This window comes from Erpetoichthys calabaricus, chromosome 15 (assembly GCF_900747795.2).
Source record: "Erpetoichthys calabaricus chromosome 15, fErpCal1.3, whole genome shotgun sequence".
NCBI classification, from domain to species: Eukaryota; Metazoa; Chordata; class Cladistia; order Polypteriformes; family Polypteridae; genus Erpetoichthys; species Erpetoichthys calabaricus.
Genome location: NC_041408.2, coordinates 90,331,523 through 90,356,351, shown reverse-complemented (window position 1 = coordinate 90,356,351; position 24,829 = coordinate 90,331,523). Strand labels below are relative to the sequence as shown.

At 43.9% G+C, this 24,829-nt stretch overlaps 1 protein-coding gene across 1 annotated transcript in view; it reads right to left on the bottom strand.

Annotated features, from left to right (window-relative positions):
• dst (dystonin) overlaps positions 1 to 24,829 on the bottom strand; it is a 565,996-nt gene that overhangs the window by 170,969 nt on the left and 370,198 nt on the right. Inside the window, exons 56-61 of the mRNA XM_051919257.1 lie at positions 23,235 to 23,285; positions 21,619 to 21,854; positions 18,321 to 18,450; positions 16,454 to 16,653; positions 14,081 to 14,576; positions 11,822 to 13,290 (exon numbers count right to left, since the gene is read on the bottom strand). Of these exons, the coding sequence (XP_051775217.1) occupies positions 11,822 to 13,290; positions 14,081 to 14,576; positions 16,454 to 16,653; positions 18,321 to 18,450; positions 21,619 to 21,854; positions 23,235 to 23,285 (2,582 nt within the window). The remainder of the gene's footprint in view (positions 1 to 11,821; positions 13,291 to 14,080; positions 14,577 to 16,453; positions 16,654 to 18,320; positions 18,451 to 21,618; positions 21,855 to 23,234; positions 23,286 to 24,829) is intronic.

Genomic DNA, 24,829 nt, shown 5'->3' with positions numbered 1-24,829 from the left:
AGTTTTTTGTTTTTTTTCGCATACCCCTTGGGGTCAGAGCGCCCCCTGGAGCAATTACAGGTTAAGGGCCTTGCTCAAGGGCCCAGCAGAGTAGGATCTCTTTTGGCACTGACGGGGATTCGAACCGGCAACCTTCGGGATACCAGCGCAGATCCTTAGCCTCAGAGCCACCACTCCGCCCCAGTTGACCCTAATCCAATCCTGTGTTGCCTTTAATTTGCACTGAGGGTCTTTGTCTTGTTGGAAGATGAACCCTCACCCTCATCTATGGTCCAGAGTGTTTTGAAGCAGGTTTCCATTATGGATATCTCTGTACTTTACTCTGTTCACCGTTTCCTGTACCCTGACTAGTCTCCCAGTCCTTGATGCTATCACCACCATGCTTTACAAGTATTCCACAGGTAACGAGCGGTGCCTGGTTTCCTCAAGACATGGTGGTTAGAACTGAGGACAAGCCCTGGTTTCATCTTTCTCATACTCCAAGAGTTCCTAAGCTGCCTATTATGAAACTCAAAGTGGGCTTCCGTGTGACTTTTACTGAGGAGAGACTTCTGCCATTCTTCTCTGCTGATCCTCTCAAGCTCTGTCAGGTTGGATGGGGGCTGTCGGTGGTTAGCTATTTTCAGGTCTCTCCTGTGAGGTTCCTTTGGATTCAAGCCAGGGATCTGGCTGGGACCCTAAAAACAGTCACAGAGTTGTCAGTATGTCACTCCTGTGTCACTTTTCGTTTTGTGTCCCACTAGAATGTGAACCTTTGGCCAAGTCTGTGGTCCAGAGTGCTCTGGAGCAGGGTTTCATTCAGGTTATCTCTGTCCTTTGCTCTGTTCAGCTTTCCCTAAACCCTATCTAACTTCCCAGTCCCTGCCCACCCCATGATTCTATCACTACCAGGCTTCACCTTGGGAATGGCATTGCACAGGTGATGAATGGTGCCTTTGTTACCTTCAGATAAGACACTAACCTAGGCTTCATTTGATCAGAGAATATAGCTTCTCACAGTCTGAGGGACCCCCAGGTACCTTTTGGCAAAACCTTCCATGTGTCTTTTAACGAGGAGAGGCTTCTATCTGGCCACTAAGCCAAAAAGCCCAAATGGGTGGAGTGTTGCAGTGCTGGTTGTCCTTCTGGTAGTTACTCCCATCTCCACACAGGATGTCTGGAGGTCAACCAGAGGGACCATCAAATTCTTAGCTACCTTTCCCACCATGGCCCTTCTCTCACGATTGCTCACTTTGGGAGAGTGACCAGCTCTAGCAAGTGCTGTAGTTGTTCCAAACATCTTCCAATTCAGAAATATAGAGGACACTGTGCTCTTGGGAACCTTCAGTGCTGCAGAAATGTTTTCTGTAACCTTCCCCCGGATCTCGGCCGCCATGTAATTCTGTCTCAGAGCTCTACAGGCAATTCCTTTGACCTCTTGGCTTGGTGTGTCCTCCACTGTGGGACCTTCCACAGACAGGCGTGTGTCTTTCCTATTGTCTCAAAGGAGACATTGCAGAAGACGAGGAAAGTGTGAGGGGGCGTACTCGTGAGGCTTAAAATGTATCTGGCATCTAGTCTGGTGATTGATCCTTGCTAAGGTTCAGCTTATGGTCGTTTCATCTCGTGGCGCTCTCTCTGGAACCTACTGTATGTATAGATGGATCCAGCCTGTTGTTTCAAACCGACACGATCTGCTCCTCTGTTGGCGATCGCTGCACCTCCACAGGGGTGAAGTGGATTTTGGAAACCTTCGTCTGCTGGGTCGTGTGCCCCAACAGTAAGGCAATTTGACTCGATTGAAGACTGAGGAAATGCCAGATTCCTAACTAACAAAACGTTTATTTTTCACACTAGAATCCCAGAAACCTACAAAAAAATGTAATCCTGGGCAACCTTAAATTCCTTTGCACCTCTCCATCAATGTCTTTTGTTTTGTAAATGTGTCCATCAGCACAAGCAGCAAGCAGACTGCTATTCCATCAACCCCACCCCAAAGCTCAACTCAGGCAAAAAGTTCTCCCACCTCAAGTCTGTTTATTTGGGTGTGAGGTGCCTGGAGTTGTATAAGGCAAATAATAAACTACTCAAAAAATGAAAGGACCCCTTTTTAATGAGAGTATAGCATCAAGTCAATGACACTTGTGGGCTATTGATCTGGTCAGTTCAGTAACAGAGGGGCTTGTTCATCAGTTTCAGCTGCTTTGGTGCACTAGAGGGGCAACAATGAGACGACCCCCAAAACAGGAATGAATGGTTTAACTGGTGGAGGGAGGCCACTGACATTTTCCCCTCCTCATCTGTTTTGTCACTCATTTTACATTTGGCTGCGGTCAATGTCACTACTGGTGGCATGAAGCCATACCTGGACCCTATAGAGCTGGCACAGGTAGTTCAACTTCTCCAGGATGGCACATCAATACATGGCATTCCCAGAAGGTTTGCTGTGTCTCCCAGCACAGTCTCAAGGGCATGGAGGAGATTCCAGGAGACAGGCAGCTACTCTTGGAGAGCTGGACAGGGCCCCTAGTAGAAGGTCCTTAACCCATCAGCAGGAAACACCGGTATCTGCTCTTTTGGGCAAGGAGGAACAGGATGAGCACTGCCAGAGCCTACAAAATGACCTCCAGCAGGCAGGCCACTGGTGTGACTGTCTCTGAGCAAACAATCAGAAACAGACATCATGAGGCTGGCCTGAGGGCCCTATGTCCTCTAGTGGGCACCATGAAGCTCGATTGGCATTTGCCATAGAATACCAGAATTGGCAGGTCCACCACTGGCACCCTGTGCTTTTCACAGATGAGAGCAGGTTCACCCTGAGCACATGGGAGAGACGTAAAAGGGTCTGGGGAAGCCGTGGAGAATGTTATGCTGCCTGTAACATCATTCAGCATGAGCAGTTTGGTGGTGGGTCAGTGATGGTCTGGGGAGGCATATCCATGGAGGGACGCACAGACCTGTACAGGCTAGACAACGGCACCACAGGACTGCTATTAGGTATCGGGATGAAATCCTTGGTCCCATTATCAGACCCTATGCTGGTTCCTCCTGGTGCACAACAATGCCCGGCCTCACGTGGCAAGAGGATGAAGGAATTGAAACCATTGACTGGCCAGACCCCCCACTCACTCACCTGACCTCAATCCAACAGAACACCACTGGGTGGGACATTATGTTTCAGTCCATCCGACACCTCAGATTGTTCAGGAGCTCAGTGATGCTCTGGTCCAGATCTCAGAGGAGATCCCCCAGGACACCATCCGTCGTCTCATTAGGCCGTTGTCAGGCATACAAACTACCGAGAATGATTTGGAGTTCCTGCCATGACATTTTGACCAAATGGACTCCCCTGCCTGCCATATCATTGTTTCCCTTTGATTTTCGGGGTGTCCCTCTGTTGTTTGATCATTTTCATTGCCATCCTTTCATTCCTCACACATCACCATATCAGTCCATAGCAGTAGAGAGAGCCAGCAGGATTTGTTTCTCTTGGAGATCTGATGGGTTTTCAAAGTATTCCTTTTTTTTTTTTGAGCAGTTTATATCGTTATTTGGAACACATGCATTTCATATGGGATTACGATTTTTTTCGTATGCTTCAGGGATGCTAGTGTTAAAAGATTTCTTCACCTCACGAGGATTGCATTTTTTATTTGTGACTGAAACATGGCTAACTGTTGGTGAGTTAAATCAATACGATACTTTGGTCAACATCTGTTGTTTTTTAATGTGCTCGACAAATAAAATGGACTTGACTTGACTTGACTTTCCTAATCAGTCTAGTGCACTGAATGGACCACAGGTGGACTCCAAACATCTCAGTGATGATCAGTAGAATGGGATGCACCCCATTTAATTTTAATACATTTGTAAAAATTTCACATTGTCACTCTGGAGTATGGAGTGTTGATTGATGTGACAGAGAAAAATGAATTTGAAATGACTTTAGCACAAGACGGCAACATCAAAGAACGTAATAAAAGTGAAGGGGTCTAGTAAGGCACTAGAAATAGTCCAGAGAAGTTCTGCTAGGCTGATTCCAGGACTACAGGGGGATGAGTTATGAGGAGAGATTAAAAGAGCTGAGCCTTCAGTTTAAGCAAAAGCATGTTCTCCCCATGTCTATGTGGGTTTCCTCCCACCCTGCAGAGACCCGCAGATTATGTGAAGTGCAAACACTAGCATGTGTGTGTTCACCCTGTGATGGACTGGGCTCTGTCCTGGGTTTGTTCCTGCCATGCGCACCAATGCTAGTTGGGATAGACTCCTCTCAGTGCAGACCACTTTCCCCCAAACCCACCTTGATGGCTTCCATTAACAATAAGAATAGACAAGTGGACTGAGGGATGCATAATCACCACAGCCTTGATTTCCAGTTAGACAAAACAGCATGGTAACATGGAATTAATTGTACAGTCAGGGCAATAAGTGCTTAGCTATCTTTTCATAAGTTTGGCTCTGTGTGCCACCACAATGGATTTGAAATGAAGCAATCAAGATGTGATTGAAATGTAACTTCATCCATCCATCCATTTTCAAATCCGCTGAATCCAAACACAGAGTCACGGGGGTCTGCTGGAGCCAATCCCAGCCAACACAGGGCACAAGGCAGGAACCAATCCCAGGCAGGGTGCCAACCCACCGCAGGACAAACACAAACACCAAGCACACATTAGGGTCAATTTAGAATCACCAATCCACCTAACCTGCATGTCTTTGGACTGTGGGAGGAAACCCACGCAGACACGGGGAGAACATGCAAACTCCATGCTGGGAGGACCCGGGCAGCGAACCCAGGTCTCCTAACTGCGAGGCAGCAGTGCTACCACTGCGCCACCGTGGCACCCGAAATGTAACTTTGCAGTTTTAATTTGAGGTGTTTAACAGAAACATTGTATGAGCTGTTTAGAAAAGACAGCCATTTTTATAGATCGTCCCCCTATTTTCAAGGGGCTGCAAGGATCCTGATGAGGGTGCAGAAATATGAGCATATCTCACCAATCCTTCAGTCACTTCATTGGCTCCCTATTCACCCAAACTCTGTTTGCTCACTCATCAGTGTATTCATGGAAATGCTCCACAATATCTGAAGGAACTCCTTATATTACAATCCACTTCATGAAACCTCCATTTTGCAAATACCCACCACCAGCCAAACTCTGCTACCAAGGTGAGGTTGTGGAAGACAGTTTCATGTCATGGCAAGATGGAGCACAGCAACAAGACACAAGGTAGTTCTACTGCATCAGCAAGGTCTCTCCCAGACAAAGATTTCAAAGCAGACTGGGGTTTCAAGATGTGCTGTTCAAGCTCTTTTGAAGAAGCACAAAGAAACGGGCAACGTTGAGGATCATAGACACGGTGGTCGGCCAAGGAAACTTAGTGCAGCAGATGAAAGACACATCAAGCTTATTACCCTTCAAAATCGGAAGATGTCCAGCAGTGCCATCAGCTCAGAACTGGCAGAAACCAGTGGGACCCAGGTACACCCATCTACTGTCCGGAGAAGTCTGGCCAGAAGTGGTCTTCATGGAAGAGTTGCAGCCAAAAAGCCATACCTCCGACGTGGAAACAAGGCCAAACGACTCAAGTATGCACGAAAAGATAGGAACTGGGGTGCAAAAAATGGCAGCAGGTGCTCTGGACTGATGAGTCAAAATTTGAAATATTTGGCTGTAGCAGAAGGCAGTTTGTTCGTCGAAGGGCTGGAGAGCGGTACAATAATGAGTGTCTGCGGGCAACAGTGAAGCATGGTGGAGGTTCCTTGAACGTTTGGGGCTGCATTTCTGCAAATGGAGTTGGAGATTTGGTCAGGATTAATGGTGTTCTCAATGCTGAGAAATACAGGCAGATACTTATCCATCATGCAATACCATCAGGGAGGCGTATGATTGGCCCCAAATTTATTCTGCAGCAGGACAACGACCCCAAACATACAGCCAAAGTCATTAAGAACTTTCTTCATCGTAAAGAAGAACAAGAAGTCCTGGAAGTGATGGTATGGCCCCCACAGAGCCCTGATCTCAACATCATCGAGTGTGTCTGGGATTACATGAAGAGACAGAAGGATGTGAGGAAGCCGATATCCACAGAAGATCTGTGCTTAGTTCTCCAAGATGTTTGGAACAACCTACCAGCCGAGTTCCTTCAAAAACTGTGTGCAAGTGTACCTAGAAGAACTGATGCCTTTTTGAAGGCAAAGGGTGGTCACACTAAACATTGATATGATTTAGATTTCTCTTTTGTTCATTCACTGCATTGTGTTGATTGATGAAAATAAATGATTAACATTTCCATTTTTAAAAGCATTCTTTGTTTACAGCATTTTTTCACACCTGCCTAAAACTTTTGCACAGTACTGTATATATTTTCAATACTTGGTTGGAAGTCCTTTCCAGTCAATGAGTGCCTGAAGTCTGAGCCCACAGCCATCTCCAAGTGTTGAGTTTCCACCCTCCTGATGCTTTCCCAGGCCTTTCCTGCCGCTGTCTTCAGGTGCTGCTTGTTCACTGGACTTTCTGCAATCAGTTAGTGAACTGCCTGTCCAGAAGTGTTGAGGTCAGTTGACTAACTCAGCCATTGAAGAATATTCGATTTCTTGCTATACGGTTGCGAGACATGGACGCTATCCAGTGACCTGAGACGAAGACTGGACTCCTTTGGTACTGTGTCTCTCCGGAAACACCTTGGGTACCGTTGGTTTGACTTTGTGTTGCTCATGGAGTCCTGAATGAGGCACATTACCTGCATTGTGAGGGAGGAGCGTCAGTTACGACACTATGGCCATGTGGCACGTTTCCCCCGAGGGTGATCCGGCTCGTAAGATCATCATTGTTGGGGACCCGAGTGGCTGGACCAGGCCAAGAGGTCGCCCACGTAACACCTGGCTGCAGCAGTTAGAGGGTCATTTCCGGAGGGTGGGACTGGACCGTGTATCTGCCTGTGGGGATTGCCAACTGAGATCCCGAGTTGTTTCGTCGTGTAGTGGGGTGCGGCAATGTGCTGTACCAGTGCATGCTCCCAAACTTGACTTTACTTGGTGTTGAAGAGCCCTTGGTTTCCTGTCCCAAATGGTCCGTCTATACTGTGAGGTGTCGTCCTGTCAGTTTTGCTGCATTTGTCTGACTCTGAGCAGACAGTATGGTGCCCTGGACACTTCAGAATTCATTCTGCTACTTCTGCCAGCAGTCGTATCATCAATAAACACCAGTGACCAACTTTTATTGACAGCCATGCATGATCAGGCCATAACACGACCTCCACCATGTTTCACAGATGATGTGGTATTCATCTGATCATAAGACACTCCTTCTCTTCCCCATACTCTTCTCTATCCATCATTCTGCTACATTCATCCATCCATCCATCCTCTTCCGCTTATCCGAGGCCAGGTCGTGGGGGCAACAGCTTGAGTAGCGATGCCCAGACTTCCTTCTCTCCGGCCACTTCTTCTAGCTCTTCCAGGAGAATCCCAAGGCGTTCCCAGGCCAGCAGTGAGACATAGTCCCTCCAGCGTGTCCTGGGTATTCCCCGGTGGCCTCCTCCTGGTTGGACGTGCCCGGAACACCTCACCAGGGAGGCGTCCAGGAGGCATCCTGATCAGATGCCCGAGCCACCTCATCTGACTCCTCTCGATGTGGAGGAGCAGCGGCTGTACACTGCGCCCTTCCCTGATGACTGAGCTTCTCACCCTATCTTTAAGGGAAAGCTACATACATACATACATATTCTGCTACATACTGATCTTAATTTCATTTGTTCAAAGTAAACTGTTCCAAAACTGGACTTTTTTTTTAAATGTTTTCTGTCAATGTCTAATTTGTCCTTCCTCATCTTGAGACTTACCAGTGGTCTACACCTTGTGGTGAACCCTCTGTCTTTACTTTCATGAGGTCTCCTCTTGATTGTAGATTTTGCTAATGACAGGCCTACCTCCCAGAGAGTGGTCTTGGTTTGGCTAAATATTGTGAAGGGGTTCTTCATCACCAAGGACAGAATTCTGTGATCATCCAGCACAGTTGTCTTCTGTGGTTTTCCAGACCTTCTGGTCAGGGCCATCTTACCAGCATTCAGCAAGTCACAACATACATAGATTGGCAACTCCCCAGCATGCCCATGTCTTAAGATGGCCCTACTTCTGATGTTGCTGAGCTCACCCGTGTGTTCCTTCTCTTTAAGAAATGGTTGACTTGACCACTCCTGGTGTTTTTGTTGTTTCTCTGATGGGTTTGTTTTGTTTTCTCGGCCTAATGTTGGCCTGTTTTTACTCGCATGGACCTCACATTGAGAGTTCACAGTGGCAGCTTCCACACTTGGAATCAACTGCAGACCTTCTAGCTGCTTAATATTTAATGACATAATGAGGGACCTGCTCACACCTGGCTATGGAACAGCGTGACAGTCAAATGTCCAAATACTTTTGAGCCCCAGTTGGCTGTAGATAAAAATGGTGGTCATTCCTAAACGACTCATTCTAATTCTGTTAAACCCTTTGAATGAATGCTGAAAGTCTACACTTTAATTACGTGACGATTTTCATTACAAATGCATTGTGGTGGCACACGGATCCAAAATCGTGACAATGGTGTCACTGTCTAAACACTTACAGACCTGACGGTAAGGTGACCTCCACAGGGACTCCATCTGAACCCAGGCTTTCATGTAAATCATCGAAGTCTCACCTTGTTTCTATTATGCCAAGTTTCTGCGTTTCCCCCCTTTCATAATCACAGGAAATACTTTTTTTTCTGAAACTGAAATAAAATAACAAGGAAGGCGGTGTAATACTTGGCAGAGGCCGCTGTGTTTCCAATTGCGTCTTCCTTCCCCACTTCTAAGCAAATAAAAATCTCTGATTTCTGACCTTAAACATGGCGTGTGAAACCTGGCGTGTTTGTTTGACTGAAGGCCACGGGACGCCCTCGGGCAGGAAGACATCAGGATTGCGACGGACTGAACTCCTTTTATCGGCCGTCATCGGAGCTCATCCGAAAAGCAACTCCGAACTTTAGAAAGGGAATTATGATTCATAAAATCAGAGTGTCCCTTTCACCTGCATATCCATCTGTTTGTTTTTCTAGCCTGCTCAGCCAGTTTAAGGTTGGCTGTTGTCATGTCGTGTCATTTTCTAACCTGCTTAATCCAGACCGGGGCCGCGGTGGGAGCTGGAGCCAATCCCAGTTAGCATCGGGTGCAAGGCAGGAACAAATTCTGGACCAAGGAGGTTCTGCTCAGGCTTTATAACACACTGGTGAGGCCTCATCTGGAGTCATGTGTGCAGTTTTGGTCTCCATAAAGACATAGCAGCACCAGAGAAGGTCCAGAGAAGAGCAACTAGGCTAATACTAGGGCTACAGGGGATGAGTTATGAGGAAAGATTAAAAGAGCTGAGCCTCATTAGTCTAAGCAAATCTAAGCCTGAAGAGGAGATGTAATTGAAGTGTTTAAAATGCTGAAGGGAATTAGTCCAGTGGATCCGACACTATCAACTACCAGACAGTGTGGAGAAGCCATTAAGTCACCGTCCTGCTCCACTGATAGACTGAGAAGATCGTTCCTCCCCCAAACTATGCGACTCTTCAATTCCACCCGGGCGGGGTAAACATTAACATTATATAAAGTTATTGTGTGTTTTTACCTGCATTATTATCAATCTTTAATTTAATATTGTTTTTTGTATCAGTATGCTGCTGCTGGAGAATGTGAATTTCCCTTTGGGATTAAAAAAGTATCTATCTATCTATCTATCTATCTATCTATCTATCTATCTATCTATCTATCTATCTATCTATCTATCTATCTATCTATCTATCTATCTATCTATCAAGAAGGCTAACAGAATGTCAGGTTATATAGCGCCTTGACGTGTGGAGTTCAAGTCACAGGAGGTTCTGCTCAAGCTTTATAACACACTGGTGAGGCCTCATCTGGAGTCCTGTGGGCAGTTTTGGTCTCCATAAAGACATAGCAGCACTAGAGAAGCTCCAGAGGACAGCAACTAGGCTGAGTGCAGGGCTACAGGGGATGAGTTATGAGGAAAGATTAAAAGAGTTGAGCCTTAAGGAGATGAAGAAGAGACCTGACTGAAGGGGTTAAAATGATGAAGGCAATCAGTCCAGTGGATCGAGATGGTGATTTTAAAATGAGTTCATCAAGAACACAGGGACACGTAAAAGTCACCATATATGAAGGATTTTGTAGTCATAGTGGACTCGTTACTATCAACTACCAGATAGTGTTGAGAAGCCATTAAGAAGGCTCACAGAATGTCAGGTTATATAGCGCCTTGATGTGTGGAGTACAAGTCACAGGAGGTTCTGCTCAAGCTTTATAACACACTGGTGAGGCCTCATCTGGAGTCCTGGGTGCAGTTTTGGTCTCCATAAAGACATAGCAGCACTAGAGAAGGTCCAGAGAAGTGCGACGAGGCTGAGTCCAGGGCTACAAGGGATGAGTTATGAGGAAAAATTAAAAGAGCTGAGCCTTAAGGAGATGAAGAGGAGACCTGACTGAAATGTGCAAAATGATGAAGGGAGTTAGTCCAGTGGATCGAGACGGTGACTTTAAAATGAGTTCAACAAGAACACGGGGACACAGTTGGAAACTTGTGAAGAGGAAATCTCACATAAACTTTAGGAAGGTTTTCTTTACCCAAAGAACGACAGACACTTGGAATAAGCGACCAAGTAGTGTGGTGGACAGTAAGACTTAAGGGACTTTCAAACAAAACTTCACTTGATGTTTCTTTAGAAGAAATAAGTGGACAGGACTGGCAATCTTTGTTGGGCTGAATGGTCTGTTCTCGTCCAGATTGTTCTCACATTCTAATGATGTTGTCGGAAATGAACGTGCGCGAATTTCAGTACCAGGAAAAATTTTGTGGCATTTGTGTTCAAGTCTTGGTACGCGATGTAGGGCATCATTGTTTTCTATCAACATCTCCATAGTGACCATCATGCCTGTCAGAAGGGCTGGCATCAAATCGCCAGCTCTCTGAAAGTGGATGTGGAAATGTGTAAGACAAAATGGAAGCAAATTCGAGACAGATATATGTTTGTGACTGCGAGCGAGCCAGGCCTTCTCGTCCAACATCACAAATGCTCTCCTAGTCACAAATTCCCATCAACACACTCCTACATATTTGTGGAAAGTCTTCCTAGAAGAGCTGAAGCTGATAGAGCTGCAAAAGGTGAGCCGACTCCATATTAAAGGTTATGGATTAAGAATGGGATGTTGTTAAAGTTCATGTGTGTGGAAAGGCAGGCGTCCCAATACTTTTCAAACAAAACCTTTTTCCGTCTTTTCTGCAGTCACCTGCTCCCTTTTATCTGCTGTCACACACGCGCGATTAGGGGACAACTAAAGGGCTTGAATAAAAGTAATTCCACGCCTGACCAGTGGGCGGCGAACTGCACTGATTCTCTCTCTCAATTCCTTGCAGACCATTCTCGGGAAATCCCACCCGGTTCTGGGGCAACCAATGACATCACTTCCGGGTTCCGGCCCTGATGACATCACTTCCTCTACTTGCATTTAAAGGCCGCCATTTTAAGGCAGCAAGTCAGTTCTGTTTTGGACTCAAGTCGTGTGAACATGTCTGTTCTTTTTGATCAGTTTTGCAGCCGGGAAATATTATACGGGTGGCTGCTCCAAACCTTTCCAATGACTTTTTGTCATTCTTATGACACTGTGTAGTGCCCAGCTGGTGCCTGCTGATTACCGCTTCACGCTAATTGACTTATTAAGCCAGCACACACAGTCGCACGTTAACAGGTGGTGCTAAAAACCCTTAAAATCAATTCCTCAAAACGCCCCCCATACTCGTGATACCACAGGATCCTACCTTGAAGGCGTCCAACTGCTGGTTGACAATTTCAATCTCCATCCGCACTGCTCCTTGAGATTTCTCATGTTCCTCTACCACGATGCATTTCTCGGAGAGCTCCTTTAGTTTCTGGTAGAACTCATCAACGCGAGAGTAGATGGCTTCTACTTGTTCCTGTCTCCCTTTGGCCCGGTCCATCAGTTTCCCACATTGCTTGTTTAGAGCCTCGAGGTCGCGCTTTAAGCCAGGAAGATCAGGAGATCCTTCTTTCTCAAGCATCTGCTGGCAGTTTTTGTTGGCAGTTGCCGTGTTGTCAATGAGCTCTTGGAGTTTTTTAATAAAATTCCTTATGTCTTCCTTCTGGAGCTGTAAAACGTCCAAGTCTCGGCCAACCGGCTGCATGCTGTCCAGCTCATCGTCCAAGTCGGAGAACTGCGAGAACATTTCCCTAATGCTATTCTGGAATTGTCCGATTCCTTGGAGCTTCGTCTCCAGGAATGAGGAAACGTCTTCCACCTGCTGTTTTACAGACTTGAACTCTGTGTCTAGAGATTCCACCTTCAATAGCAGGTCTGAGACTCCTGCCGCGTCCGAAGCGTCCACCACCAAACCCTGGGCCAGGCCTTTGAGGCTACCTACTTGTATTCCAAGAGTCTCCAGAGCTTTCTGCTGGGCTTTCATATTAGTGAGGTGTTTGTTGCTGTACACCTGGGCTCCCAGTGACTCGTGGACTGTAAGCTGCTGCCTGGCACCCTTCAGATGTTCACGGACCTCTTTATGGGTATCGTTGAATTCCTTCAGCCGCTGTGCTATTTTGTCTAAGGAGTCCCTTTTCTGCTGCAGAATTTCAGAAATGTTCTCAACCTTCTGGGTGACATTGGCCTTCTCCTCTTTGACGGGCTCGTGGTCGGCTTGTGTCACCTCAAGTAAACTGTCAGCCGCGTTGTGGAAAAGCTCGACCACTCCTCGATGTTTGTCGACGTCCTTCTGTAACGTTCTGGCCCGTGAGATCGAACAGTCCACTTCTGCGGGGTCCACCGAGACCGTCACCTGAGTTAACTGCTTCTCGCAGTCCTCGATCCACGGCTGCACTTTTTCCAGATGCTCTTTATATTTCTGGGCCTGCTTCAGGCAGACCTGTGCCCTGTCCGAGTAGTCCGCGGACTGTTTCCGTAAGGTGTCCCACTTGCCTTGAAGAGTGGCCAGTTGATTCTGGAGAGCCGTCCTCTCGGCCCCTTGGGTTGTCTGAAGCAGAGTCTCTCCTTCTTGGACAATCTTTTTGTATGGCCCACTTTGCTCCTCCAAGGACGTCTGGTAAGTCACGTGTTCTTTAATGCGCCGGTGCAGAACCTCCATGTTGGCAGATAAAGGAGGAACCTGGGAAAGTTCTTGTATTTTCCCATCCAACCATTCATGGAAATTTCTGGACATCTGATTGAACTGCTGAGAGCTGGCAAAAGCTAAATTCAGCTGCTCTATCCTGTTACCTAAAAAACAAAAAAAAAATACACACGTACATGTTTACATACTGCATATGCCGAAAATTAATTTAATTCTGGTTAACTAATATCTGTATGCTTTGTCCAAGTGACAGTTACTCATTAGATGGGTCCATCATTAAAGGGACCTTACAAAGTCGGGAGACGGTGGTCTATACTTGCTGAGAAAGAAAGAAAGAAAGAAAGGAAAGAAAAGAAAGGAAAGAAAGAAAGAAAGAAAGAAAGAAAGAAAGAAAGAAAGAAAGAAAGAAAGAAAGAAAGAAAGAAAGAAAGAAAGAAAGAAAGAAAGAAAGAAAGAAAGAAAGGTCTGTGTGCATTGGTGGTATAAACATCAAATAAATGGTGGGTTTGTGCCGTTGTGTCAAGGATTTGGGGTCTTGACACATCCCCTCATTGGTCTTAATACATTATTTCTTCATATTTCTTCACTACATTTTAACAGTTGGACCTTAGGGTCACACATTCGCTCAAAGGGACGGCAGCAGGTTGATTTCAAGTTTTCATCTTTGGCACCCTGCCTGTCATATTTTGTATTTCAGATTCATTGCTTTGCTGGAAGGTTGTCAGAATTGTGCTTTAATGGAAGATTTAATAATGGGGGGGTGCATCTCTGGATTTAGAACAGAGAACCTTCACTTATCTGGAGATATTCGTGAAATGCCAGTTACTCTGAAGACTGCAGATAACAATAAGCTGAGCTCGACCAGGTTATGAATGTCTCTGCTACTGACATTCAGCCAAATGGGAACAAATTAAAAAAAGGAATGAAAGAACAAACCTGCTTTTTCTTTAAGGTCTTTAAAAGGTTTTAAGATGCTTTCCAGCTGTCTGCTGAGATCCGCTTTTAAATATTCCTCGCCAACCAGTGCTGACAGCTCTTTACACAGAGCCTCGGCCTCAGCCACCCTCATCTTTTCTTGGTCCAGCTTGCTGCGGACGTCCATCGCCGTTTCAAGTTGTTGCTTCACGGCATCAGGCTGGGTGCTAAGAGATGACGGGCCACCCAAACTCTGGCCCAGGACGTTGACTTGCTCACTGAGGTTTCTGAGAACCTCCTGGAACTTGGAGGTTTTGACGATGGCCTCGTCAATTCGGTCGGATCTGTCGGTCAGCTGGCCTGTCAGACCCTCCCATTTTTCCGTGATGGCAGCCAACTGAGACTTGACTGCGGTACAAGATGGTGAAAGGTCTCCTGGTTGGCTCAAAATACTCAGTGCGGTTTCCTTTAGCTGTTCGTACTGAGACTTTCGAGAGTCGAATTCCTTCAGGAGAATCTGCAAGCGAAAAATTGGAGAAAACAATGAGAAAATGGTAGGACATCTCAGGACACCAGACCCTTCATGAAGAATCACAACTGACTGTCTAAACTTTCTGGCAAGATGTTGTTTGAGTGGCACAATGCCACCGGCTAGACCTGTGCTGAAATTGTTTGCGAGTGCAAAGAAGAAGCATTTAATGCTAGGAAAACATAACGATTATTATCTCATCTCAATTTGTGACACCACTTTTCCTGGTGAAGGTCATGGTGGCAGCTTGGCCAAACAGGTCATCCCAGACCTCCTTGTCCCCAGCTACGGATTCCAACTCATCCTGGGGAATTTCCAGGTGTTTCCAAGCCAGCTGAGATATATAATGTTCTGGGACTGCCAGAGGGTTTCCACCCAGTAGGTCAGCTCTAGGGGGAGCCACCCAAGGGGACATCCTTATGACATGCCCAAGCCACCACAACTGGCTCTTCTCAATCTGGAGGAGCAGCGACTCTATTCTGAGGCTTTCCTGAATCGCTGAGCATCTGACCATATGATGAAGGGTCAGCCCAACCACCCTGCGGAGAAACCTCTGCCTCTTGTTCTCACCGACAACTCATGGCACCCCAAAATATTCTGGTTTTGTTGACCCTTCTTCATTTGCGTGACCACAATATGCATGTAATGGTGTATGTGATAACACCTAGAAACTTGGAGAGATGTAACTAAGATACATAAGCCTGTGAGCATTGGGGGTACAAACATCAAATAAATGGTGTTTTGAACCTGGTGGGCTTGTGCCGTTGTGTCAAGGATTTGGGGTCTTGAGTCACCCCTTACTGGTCTTAATACATATTTCTTCAGTACACTTTAACAGTTGGACCATAGTCCGGTTAGGTGACTAGACTCAGGGTCACTCAGTCGCTCAAACGACAGCACCAGGGAGATTTCGAAGTTTTTATCTATGGCACCCCGCCTGTCATATTGTGTATTTCAGATTCATTTTTTTGTTGGAAGGTTGTCACAATTATACTTTAATGGAAGATATACTGTAACAATGGGGGGTGCATCTCTGGAGACAGAACAGAGAACCTTCACTTATCTGGAGATGTCTGCTAAATGCCAATTACTCAGAAGGCTGTAGATAACAACAAGCTGAGCTCGACTGTAAGTGAGAACCAGGATGTGGACTTTTGTCTTTGGACTAAACTCCTGCTTCACCACCATGGAGCGTCACAGTGCCTGTGGAACAGATGCTGCTGTTTCAATGTGTTTCTCAATCTCATGTTCCTCTTTATGCCATCAATCAAGAACAACATCCCAAGATGCTTGAATTCCTCCACTTTTGGGGGGTTGCCCCCTCATCTGGAGAGAGCAATCCACTCTTTTCTGGGATAAAACCAGGACCTCAGACTTGGAGGTGCTGGTCCTCATTCCAACCACACAGCCCAGTAAATTATTATGGACACTTGTAGACCTGCAATGATCTAAACAGCCAATCACATGGCAGCACCACCATAGTCATGCAGATATGGGTCAGGAGCTTCAGATGATGTTCACATCAGAATGAGGAAAAAATGGGACCCTGGTCTCCTTACTGCAAAGCAGCAGTGTTACCACTGCACCACCCAGGACTTCCTAACAGTTTTCTGGGCTGGGTGGCTGACATGAGGATCAGCACCCCCAAGTCTGAGGTCCTGGTGTTCTCCCAGAAAACAGTGGATTGCTCTCTCCAGGATTGTCCTTTCCTTGATTCTGTGTGTCTTTAATGTTCATTTCTTTTCAGTCACTTAGCACATTCTGCGTGTTTCATTTTGTGTGAGGAGACCTCTGTGGTTCCTGTGCCCCCTCTTTTAAAGGTGACAGTAGTAATGTGAGTGCTGGCTGACAGTTTGAGTTCTCACCTGCACCTGCTGCTTCTGCGCCTTCAGCATGTTGGGATCGATGGAGAGAGGACCAAGCACGCCAAGCATCAATTCCTTTTCGGCGAGCCACTGCTTCAGCTGCTCCTCGTTGGTCTGGAACTGGGCGAGATTCCTGCACGACTCCTCCAGCTTCTCTTTCCTCTCCTCCATGGAGCTGGTGACATCCTTCCACGTGGAATCTAAAGGACATTAAATTCATTGAGTGGGAGCAAACAAAGAGAGGATGTGCTTGGCCAACTACACCATTCAAGTCATCATTTGCGGAGTAAAGCCACAGGTTCCAATGCTATCTATCACTGAAAGGCTGCATGACAATCAACAATTTTGCTTAACCTGCTCAAAGACTAACTATAAAATAAGTCAAACGAATAAATAAACAAAATGGAGAAGAACACTCCAAGTCCTCCATGAAAAGAATCCTGGAAAAAAGACTCCACTCAATGGCCGAATCTCAGATACAGGAGGAGAATTTTGGAACCCAAACCTGGACATTGCACAGTAGACCAACTGTTTGTCCATGGAAAGATACAGCGGACTCACAAAGTAATCCGACCCCTTCGTTGTGTTGTACATTTACCTTGAAATGGATACATCTGCCAATTTTGCACATCAATCTGCACTCAGCAACCCATCATAACAAGGTGAGAACATGCCTTCAGAAAGGTTGGTAAAGTTATTACAAACCACAAGCAGAAGTCATTTTTCATTCCTAGGAGTATTCAGACCCTTGACTCTCCATGAGATGTTTGTAGAACAGGGGTCTCCAGCTCCAGTCCTGGAGTGCCACTGTGGCTGCAGGTTTTCATTTTCTTCATTAGTGATCAGCTTTCGTTGCTAATGAACTTCTTTCCCCTTGTAATTGTAATTTGTAATTATTGAATTGCACAATGGCCTAATAGGAGGGCTATCTGTGCTACCCACCTAAGTAATCAACATCGACCTCCGCATTAATGTTTACAGTGCACCATCTCTTAGAATGCATTTTGTAATGGATGTAGCTTTGCAAGTTTTCATTATAACAGATGGTGCATTACAAAATTTTTTACTAGTAACAGGCATTGCATTTGTAATTTCAAGAGATAGTGCATTACAAATGATTTTAGCAATAAAATGCATTACATTTGCAATTCTAACAGATGATGCATCACAAACCTTAGCACTGGTTTAAAATTCCCATACCAAATGGCATGTAACAGAGACACAGCAACTGGACTGACACATGGATACACAGACATTTTCCTTCAATTAAGGTGGATAAGCTGATTTTTGTCTGTCCAGCAGGTCCTCTCTGTTGGATGTACTCAGCATTAACTTTTGTTGTGCACCATCTATTGGAATGTATTTTGTAATGCATATAGTGATAAAATGCATTGCATTCTTCATTCCAACACATGGCGCATCACAAGCATTGGCACTGCTTTTACAAAACCCATACCAAATGGCTTATAACAGAGACATAGCAAGCATACTGACACACAGATACACAGACACTTGTCCTTTTATTAAAGCTGATTTCTGCGCATCGGGGCAGTTCCTCTTTGTTTAACGTATTCAGCGTTAATGTTTGTAGGTCAGCATGTTCAGCCGGTTGCTATGTCTGTGTTATATGCCATTTGGTATGGGATTTGTAAAAGCACAGCTAACATTTCTGAAGCGCCATCTGTTGGCTAACAGAAACATAGCAACTGTACTGATACACAGATGCACAGACGCATAGACACGTGTCCTTTTATTAAAGTAAAAGTGTACTTAACAAGAATAAATTGAACTGGAACACACCCAGCATGCCCACACTGCACACAGTAAGACACGCTTCATCATATAAGAGAGAAGGCGGCTCGTTTACCTATCTGATCCAGCATCTGCTTCCATTTTTCTGCTTCTGAGGATTCTGGGTGCTTCTCCAGCAGGTCAGAGAGCTTTTCCTTCAGCTGCTGAAGTTGGCCTTGCTTTAGCTTTACCTCTGCTTCAAGAGACTGCAAAAACAGGACAAACCGAGAAATCAGAAAACTGCAATTATGTATTTCAGTATGAAAGGACTGCCAATGTTTTCATTCATTGCCACCAGAGGAGCACGGCCTGCATCACTGGGGGTTTTCAGGAGACACAAATTTTTCGTTCTTTTTTTTCTGTGCCACCTATAATTTATTGTTCATTTCTTCAAAGTGAGGCAGCCTAGCTGCATGTGTTTTTGCTTTAAGTACGGCATGTGGACAAGCATAACACTCAACAGCAGGGGAGAGTGTGAGGAAAGGAGAGGTCAGCCTGTCCATCAACACTTGAAAGAAACCCGAGGAGATAACCAAAGACTTCGAGGGGTCTAATGCAGAATAGGTGGACAGGCACATTACAGAGTTAAACAGAGCAATTAAGGACATTGTTGTTTTTTTCACTATCTATTAAAAAAATGCCCGTTTGTTAAATTGCCATGAAACTAATGTCAGTAAGAAGCCATCAGGACCTTGAAAGTATGTCTAATGAGGCAGAGTTAGAAACTGTGCTGTATGGACGGCGCAGGAGGCACCAGGCCAAGGGGCATCAAGCACTTGGGGGAGACACCAAAACCCCTCCTTGAGCATCCAACGGTCTTGGAGGTGCGTAGTGAAGTTAACCGCCTGCTCGTCGATTTTCATATGCAATTGGGAGGGTGCTGATTTCCATGGAACACATGGAATTTCAGTTACAGATCCGAGTGCAAGGATCTATTTGGAGGACGTTGTGTTGGGTGTCACTTTTTGGCAGCTTCAAACAAATTATCTATCTATCTATCTATCTATCTATCTATCTATCTATCTATCTATCTATCTATCTATCTATCTATCTATCTATCTATCTATCTATCTATCTTATAGTGCCTTTCATGTCTATCTATCTATCTATCTATCTATCTATCTATCTATCTATCTATCTATCTATCTATTATAAAGTGCCTTTCATCTATCTATCTATCTATCTTATAGTGCCTTTCATATCTATCTATTATGTAGTGTCTTTCATATCTATCTATCTATCTATCTATCTATCTATCTATCTATCTATCTATCTATCTATTATAAAGTGCCTTTCATCTATCTATCTATCTATCTATCTATCTATCTATCTATCTATCTATCTATCTATCTATCTATCTATCTATCTATCATATAGTGCCTTTTATATCTATCTATCTTATAGTGCCTTTCATATCTATCTATTATGTAGTGCCTTTCATATCTATCTATCTATCTATCTATCTATCTATCTATCTATCTATCTATCTATCTATCTATCTATCTATCTATCTATCTTAAAGTGCCTTTCATCTGTCTATCTATCTATTTATCATATAGTGCCTTTCCTATCTATCTATCTATCTATCTATCTATCTATCTATCTATCTATCTATCTATCTATCTATCTATCTATCTATCTATCTATTATAAAGTGCCTTTCATCTGTCTATCTATCTATTTATCATATAGTGCCTTTCCTATCTATCTATCTATCTATCTATCTATCTATCTATCTATCTATCTATCTATCTATCTATCTATCTATCTATCTATCTATCTATCTATCTATTATAAAGTGCCTTTCATCTATCTATCTATCATATAGTGCCTTTCATATCTATCTACCTATCTATCTATCTTATAGTGCCTTTCATATCTATTATGTAGTGCCTTTCATATCTATCTATCTATCTATCTATCTATCTATCTATCTATCTATCTATCTATCTATCTATCTATCTTATAGTGCCTTTCATGTCTATCTATCTATCTATCTATCTATCTATCTATCTATCTATTATAAAGTGCCTTTCATCTATCTATCTATCTATCTTATAGTGCCTTTCATATCTATCTATTATGTAGTGTCTTTCATATCTATCTATCTATCTATCTATCTATCTATCTATCTATCTATCTATCTATCTATTATAAAGTGCCTTTCATCTATCTATCTATCTATCATATAGTGCCTTTCATATCTATCTATTATGTAGTGCCTTTCATATCTATCTATCTATCTATCTATCTATCTATCTATCTATCTATCTATCTATCTATCTATTATAAAGTGCCTTTCATCTATCTATCTATCATATAGTGCCTTTCATATCTATCTACCTATCTATCTATCTTATAGTGCCTTTCATATCTATCTATTATGTAGTGCCTTTCATATCTATCTATCTATCTATCTATCTATCTATCTATCTATCTATCTATCTATCTATCTATCTATCTATCTATCTATCTATTATAAAGTGCCTTTCATCTATCTATCTATCTATCTATCTATCTATCTATCTATCTATCTATCTATCTATCTATCTATCTATCTATCTATCTATCTTAAAGTGCCTTTCATATCTATCTATCTATCTATCTATTATAAAGTGCCTTTCATCTGTCTATCTATCTATCTGTTTATCATATAGTGCCTTTCCTGTCTATCTATCTATCTATCTATCTATCTATCTATCTATCTATCTATCTATCTATCTATCTATCTATCTATTATAAAGTGCCTTTCATCTATCTATCTATCATATAGTGCCTTTCATATCTATCTACCTATCTATCTATCTTATAGTGCCTTTCATATCTATCTATTATGTAGTGCCTTTCATATCTATCTATCTATCTATCTATCTATCTATCTATCTATCTATCTATCTATCTATCTATCTATCTATCTATCTATCTTATAGTGCCTTTCATATCTATCTATCTATTATGTAGTGCCTTTCATATCTATCTATCTATCTATCTATCTATCTATCTATCTATCTATCTATCTATCTATCTATCTATCTTATAGTGCCTTTCATATCTATCTATCTATTATGTAGTGCCTTTCATATCTATCTATCTATTATGTAGTGCCTTTCATATCTATCTATCTATCTATCTATCTATCTATCTATCTATCTATCTATCTATCTATCTATCTATCTATCTATCTATCTTAAAGTGCCTTTCATATCTATCTATTATGTAGTGCCTTTCATATCTATCTATCTATCTATCTTATAGTGCCTTTCATATCTATCTATCTATCTATCATATAGTGCCTTTCACTCTATCTATCTCTGTCTATCTGACTGACATTATTAGCTGTGGCTCCCATCACTGTTTTTCTAATATTTCAAATACCTTATGCTGCTCCATCTGCGTCTTCACAGATTCATTCCCCGCCTGCCCGGTGTTCCATGATGCGACTTCTTTCTGCATGTCAGTCAGCCATTGCTTCAGTGAATTTCCTTCATTGTGCACCACTGACAGATCTTGGAGAACCCCCTCAAGCTCGCCACTTTTCTCTTTCAGACGCTCCCCCAGATTATCGTAGCTCTGATTGACGTATGTCAGGTGGTGCTGAACTAACATTAGCTCTGTAGACAAGAACAGAAGGAAAAAAAAAATAGAAATTTATTGGTATCATCAGAGAGATTTGTGAAACAATTATCTTCATTCCAGCAAAATATAGTCGTGTTCCTAAATTGTGTTCTTGATGTTATCTAAATATTTTGTCTCTTACGATAAAACACAATCATAAAACTGACAAGAAAGACTGGGAAAAGGATCACTGCACTTCCCACTCTTGGAACTCTTGTATTGCTCCTCCAAAAAGTCAGCTGTCAGCTCACCTCTTTCTTCTAAGCCCACAGTCCTGTACTGGAATTGCCTGATCGATGCACCGCGGGGTAGTCAGCCACAAACAAGTGATCACAGTCAGACTTGCTGGCTTCTAACTCTGTACTCCAGCATCCTTCCACCCTCCAATCCTTTCTTTTATAGCAGATACAGAAAATATGGAGACCCCCTCATGTTCCACACACTTTATTTTTTTTTGATGTAGATTTCATTTTAAATGAATACATTTGTCAATTATGCCCATCACTGTACACTCAATAACCCATAATGACAAAGTGACAACATCTTTTCAGGTTTGCATATTCATTAAAAATCAAAAACTGAAATCTCTCATTCAGAGAAGTATTAATGCTCTTAATTCAGTACTTCGTAGAAGGCTCTTTGGCAGCACTTCCAGTCTTACTGGGTGAGTCTCTATAAGCTTGGTACCTCTGGATTTGGGCAATTTATTTTGTTCTTCCTGGCAGATCCTCTCAAGCTCTATTAGACTGGATAGGAAGTGTCTTGTCAACTGCCATCTTCAGGTCTCGCCACACATGTGCTGTGGGGTTTAAGTCCGGGCGTTGGCTCAGCCACTCCAGGACACTCAGAGACTCGTCCTGAAGCCGCCCCAGCAATGTCTTTGGTGTTTGCTTCAGGCCATTCTTGTGCTAGAAGGTGAAACGTCACACCAGTCTGACGTAACATGCACTCTGGAGCAGGTTTTCTTCAAGGACTTCTCTGTATTCTGCGGTGGGTTGGCACCCTGCCCGGGATTGGTTCCTGCCTTGTTCCCTGTGTTGGCTGGGATTGGCTCCAGCAGACCCCCGTGACCCTGTGTTCAGATTCAGCAGGTTGGAAAATGGATGGATGGATGGATGGACTTCTCTGTATTGGGCCGCATTCATCCATCCCTCAATTCTGACCAGTCTCCATATCTGAATTTCCCCATGGCATTAACAAAAAAGTGTTTCTAATCTAATCTAATCTAATATCCGCATAGCATAATGCTGAGTAATGATTAATTTTTCTCAACTTTTTGTTTATACAGTTTTTACTATTCATACTTTTATGACATGTGAAGCAATGATAGCAGGACTGACGTAGGAGAGAAGAGAAACAAACAACGAAATGCTTACCCTTGTTTGTCAGATAGCCATGTGCTCCAGAACCATTCACCACAGCTTTGCCTGAAATGAAAAACATTTAATACTATTAGCATTTATATTTAGGTAAGCAGAATTGTAAAGAGTAAGTCGCTTTCTAAATAATATTTACTATGAACGTCATGGACATGATCCACTGCACAGCATAATACTCTTCATCATGAAGCAAGTAAGCACTTTTAATGGGGATGTCTTCAGGAATGACTGAGAGCTGCCCATTTTACAGAGTCACAGTGGCCAGGAGGCGGCATGGCACTAATGCAGTAGACACAAAAACGCAGCCACACTCACACACGTCTATGAAAAGCAGACCTCCAAATTGTTCTAAATAATGTATGCATTTGGACAGTTAATTACAATATAGCATCAGTGGAGAGAAAACAAAACCACTCTGAGCGTGTAAATGACATAACTTAGCTTAGAAATGAACCAGTACCAGGCCTTATTCTCACATCGTGATCTGGACTTTGATTTCAATTTTTGCTGCCGTCTTTTTGGCCTCTAAAGATAATCGAGATATCATTTTGGGTTTTTAGAGTTCAAGGGATTTAATGGTTGGATTGGTTTTTTTTTAAAATTTAGGACATTATTTTTTTTTATGGAAAAATTAGTCGTGCCAAAATTAACAGCAAACTGGTTAGGTGAATAATAACCTGTGGGGTACGTTTGTGCATGATACCAAGCTGGGTGGACTGGCAGATAATCTTAAATCTGTTGAATCATCACAGAGGGACATGGACAGCATACAGGCTTGGGCAGAAGAAATGTAATGCCATTATATCTAGTGTGAATAAAGGCGCTATATAAGCGTCCGACCCGGCACAGACTCACACTGAGACACGTATAAATTGAACACAACCTTTTATTTTCTCTTCAGCCGTGGGGCACGTCTTCCCCGTGTCCCACAGGCCCAACACAGTCCCACAAGCACTTAACACAACACAAATCTTTTTCTTCACCTGTGGGGCACATCTTCCCCGTGAACCCCACAGGTATAACACAGTCCCAAAGTACCTCTTTCTCAAGACAGCAATCCTTCCTTTGGCAACACCACTCCTCTCAGGCACCTCGTCCTCTTCCTCCCGATTCTGGCCCCTGACTGGAGGGAGGCGGCCACTTTTATACACCCCAGATGGACTCCAGGTGCATCCTAAGGGCTTCTGTAGCCACCCCCGTGTGTGGCAGAAGCTCTGTCGGTGTATTCGGAAGTCATCCAGGTGTCCTCAATACTCTTCCTCCAGCACTTCGGACATACTGAGGTCCAGGGCTCCCAAGACATCGGGGCGCCCCCTCATGTTCTGGAGGAGGCACAAGCCCTCCTCCGGTCCTCCTGGGCATCCCGGCTAGGCATGAACCCCCGCCGGGTACCACACTATATATATAATTCACTAAGCCGCCAGCGAGCAAGACACCCATGGAGCACGTAGGACGGAGCCACGCCCACCAACTCCAAGACCATTGGATACGACGACAACTCGCAGAGCCACGCCCACCAACTCGGACGCAGCAACGCATAAAAAACGGCATCATTCGCGTTCGTCTCTGCTACAGTCCACATTCACCTCTGA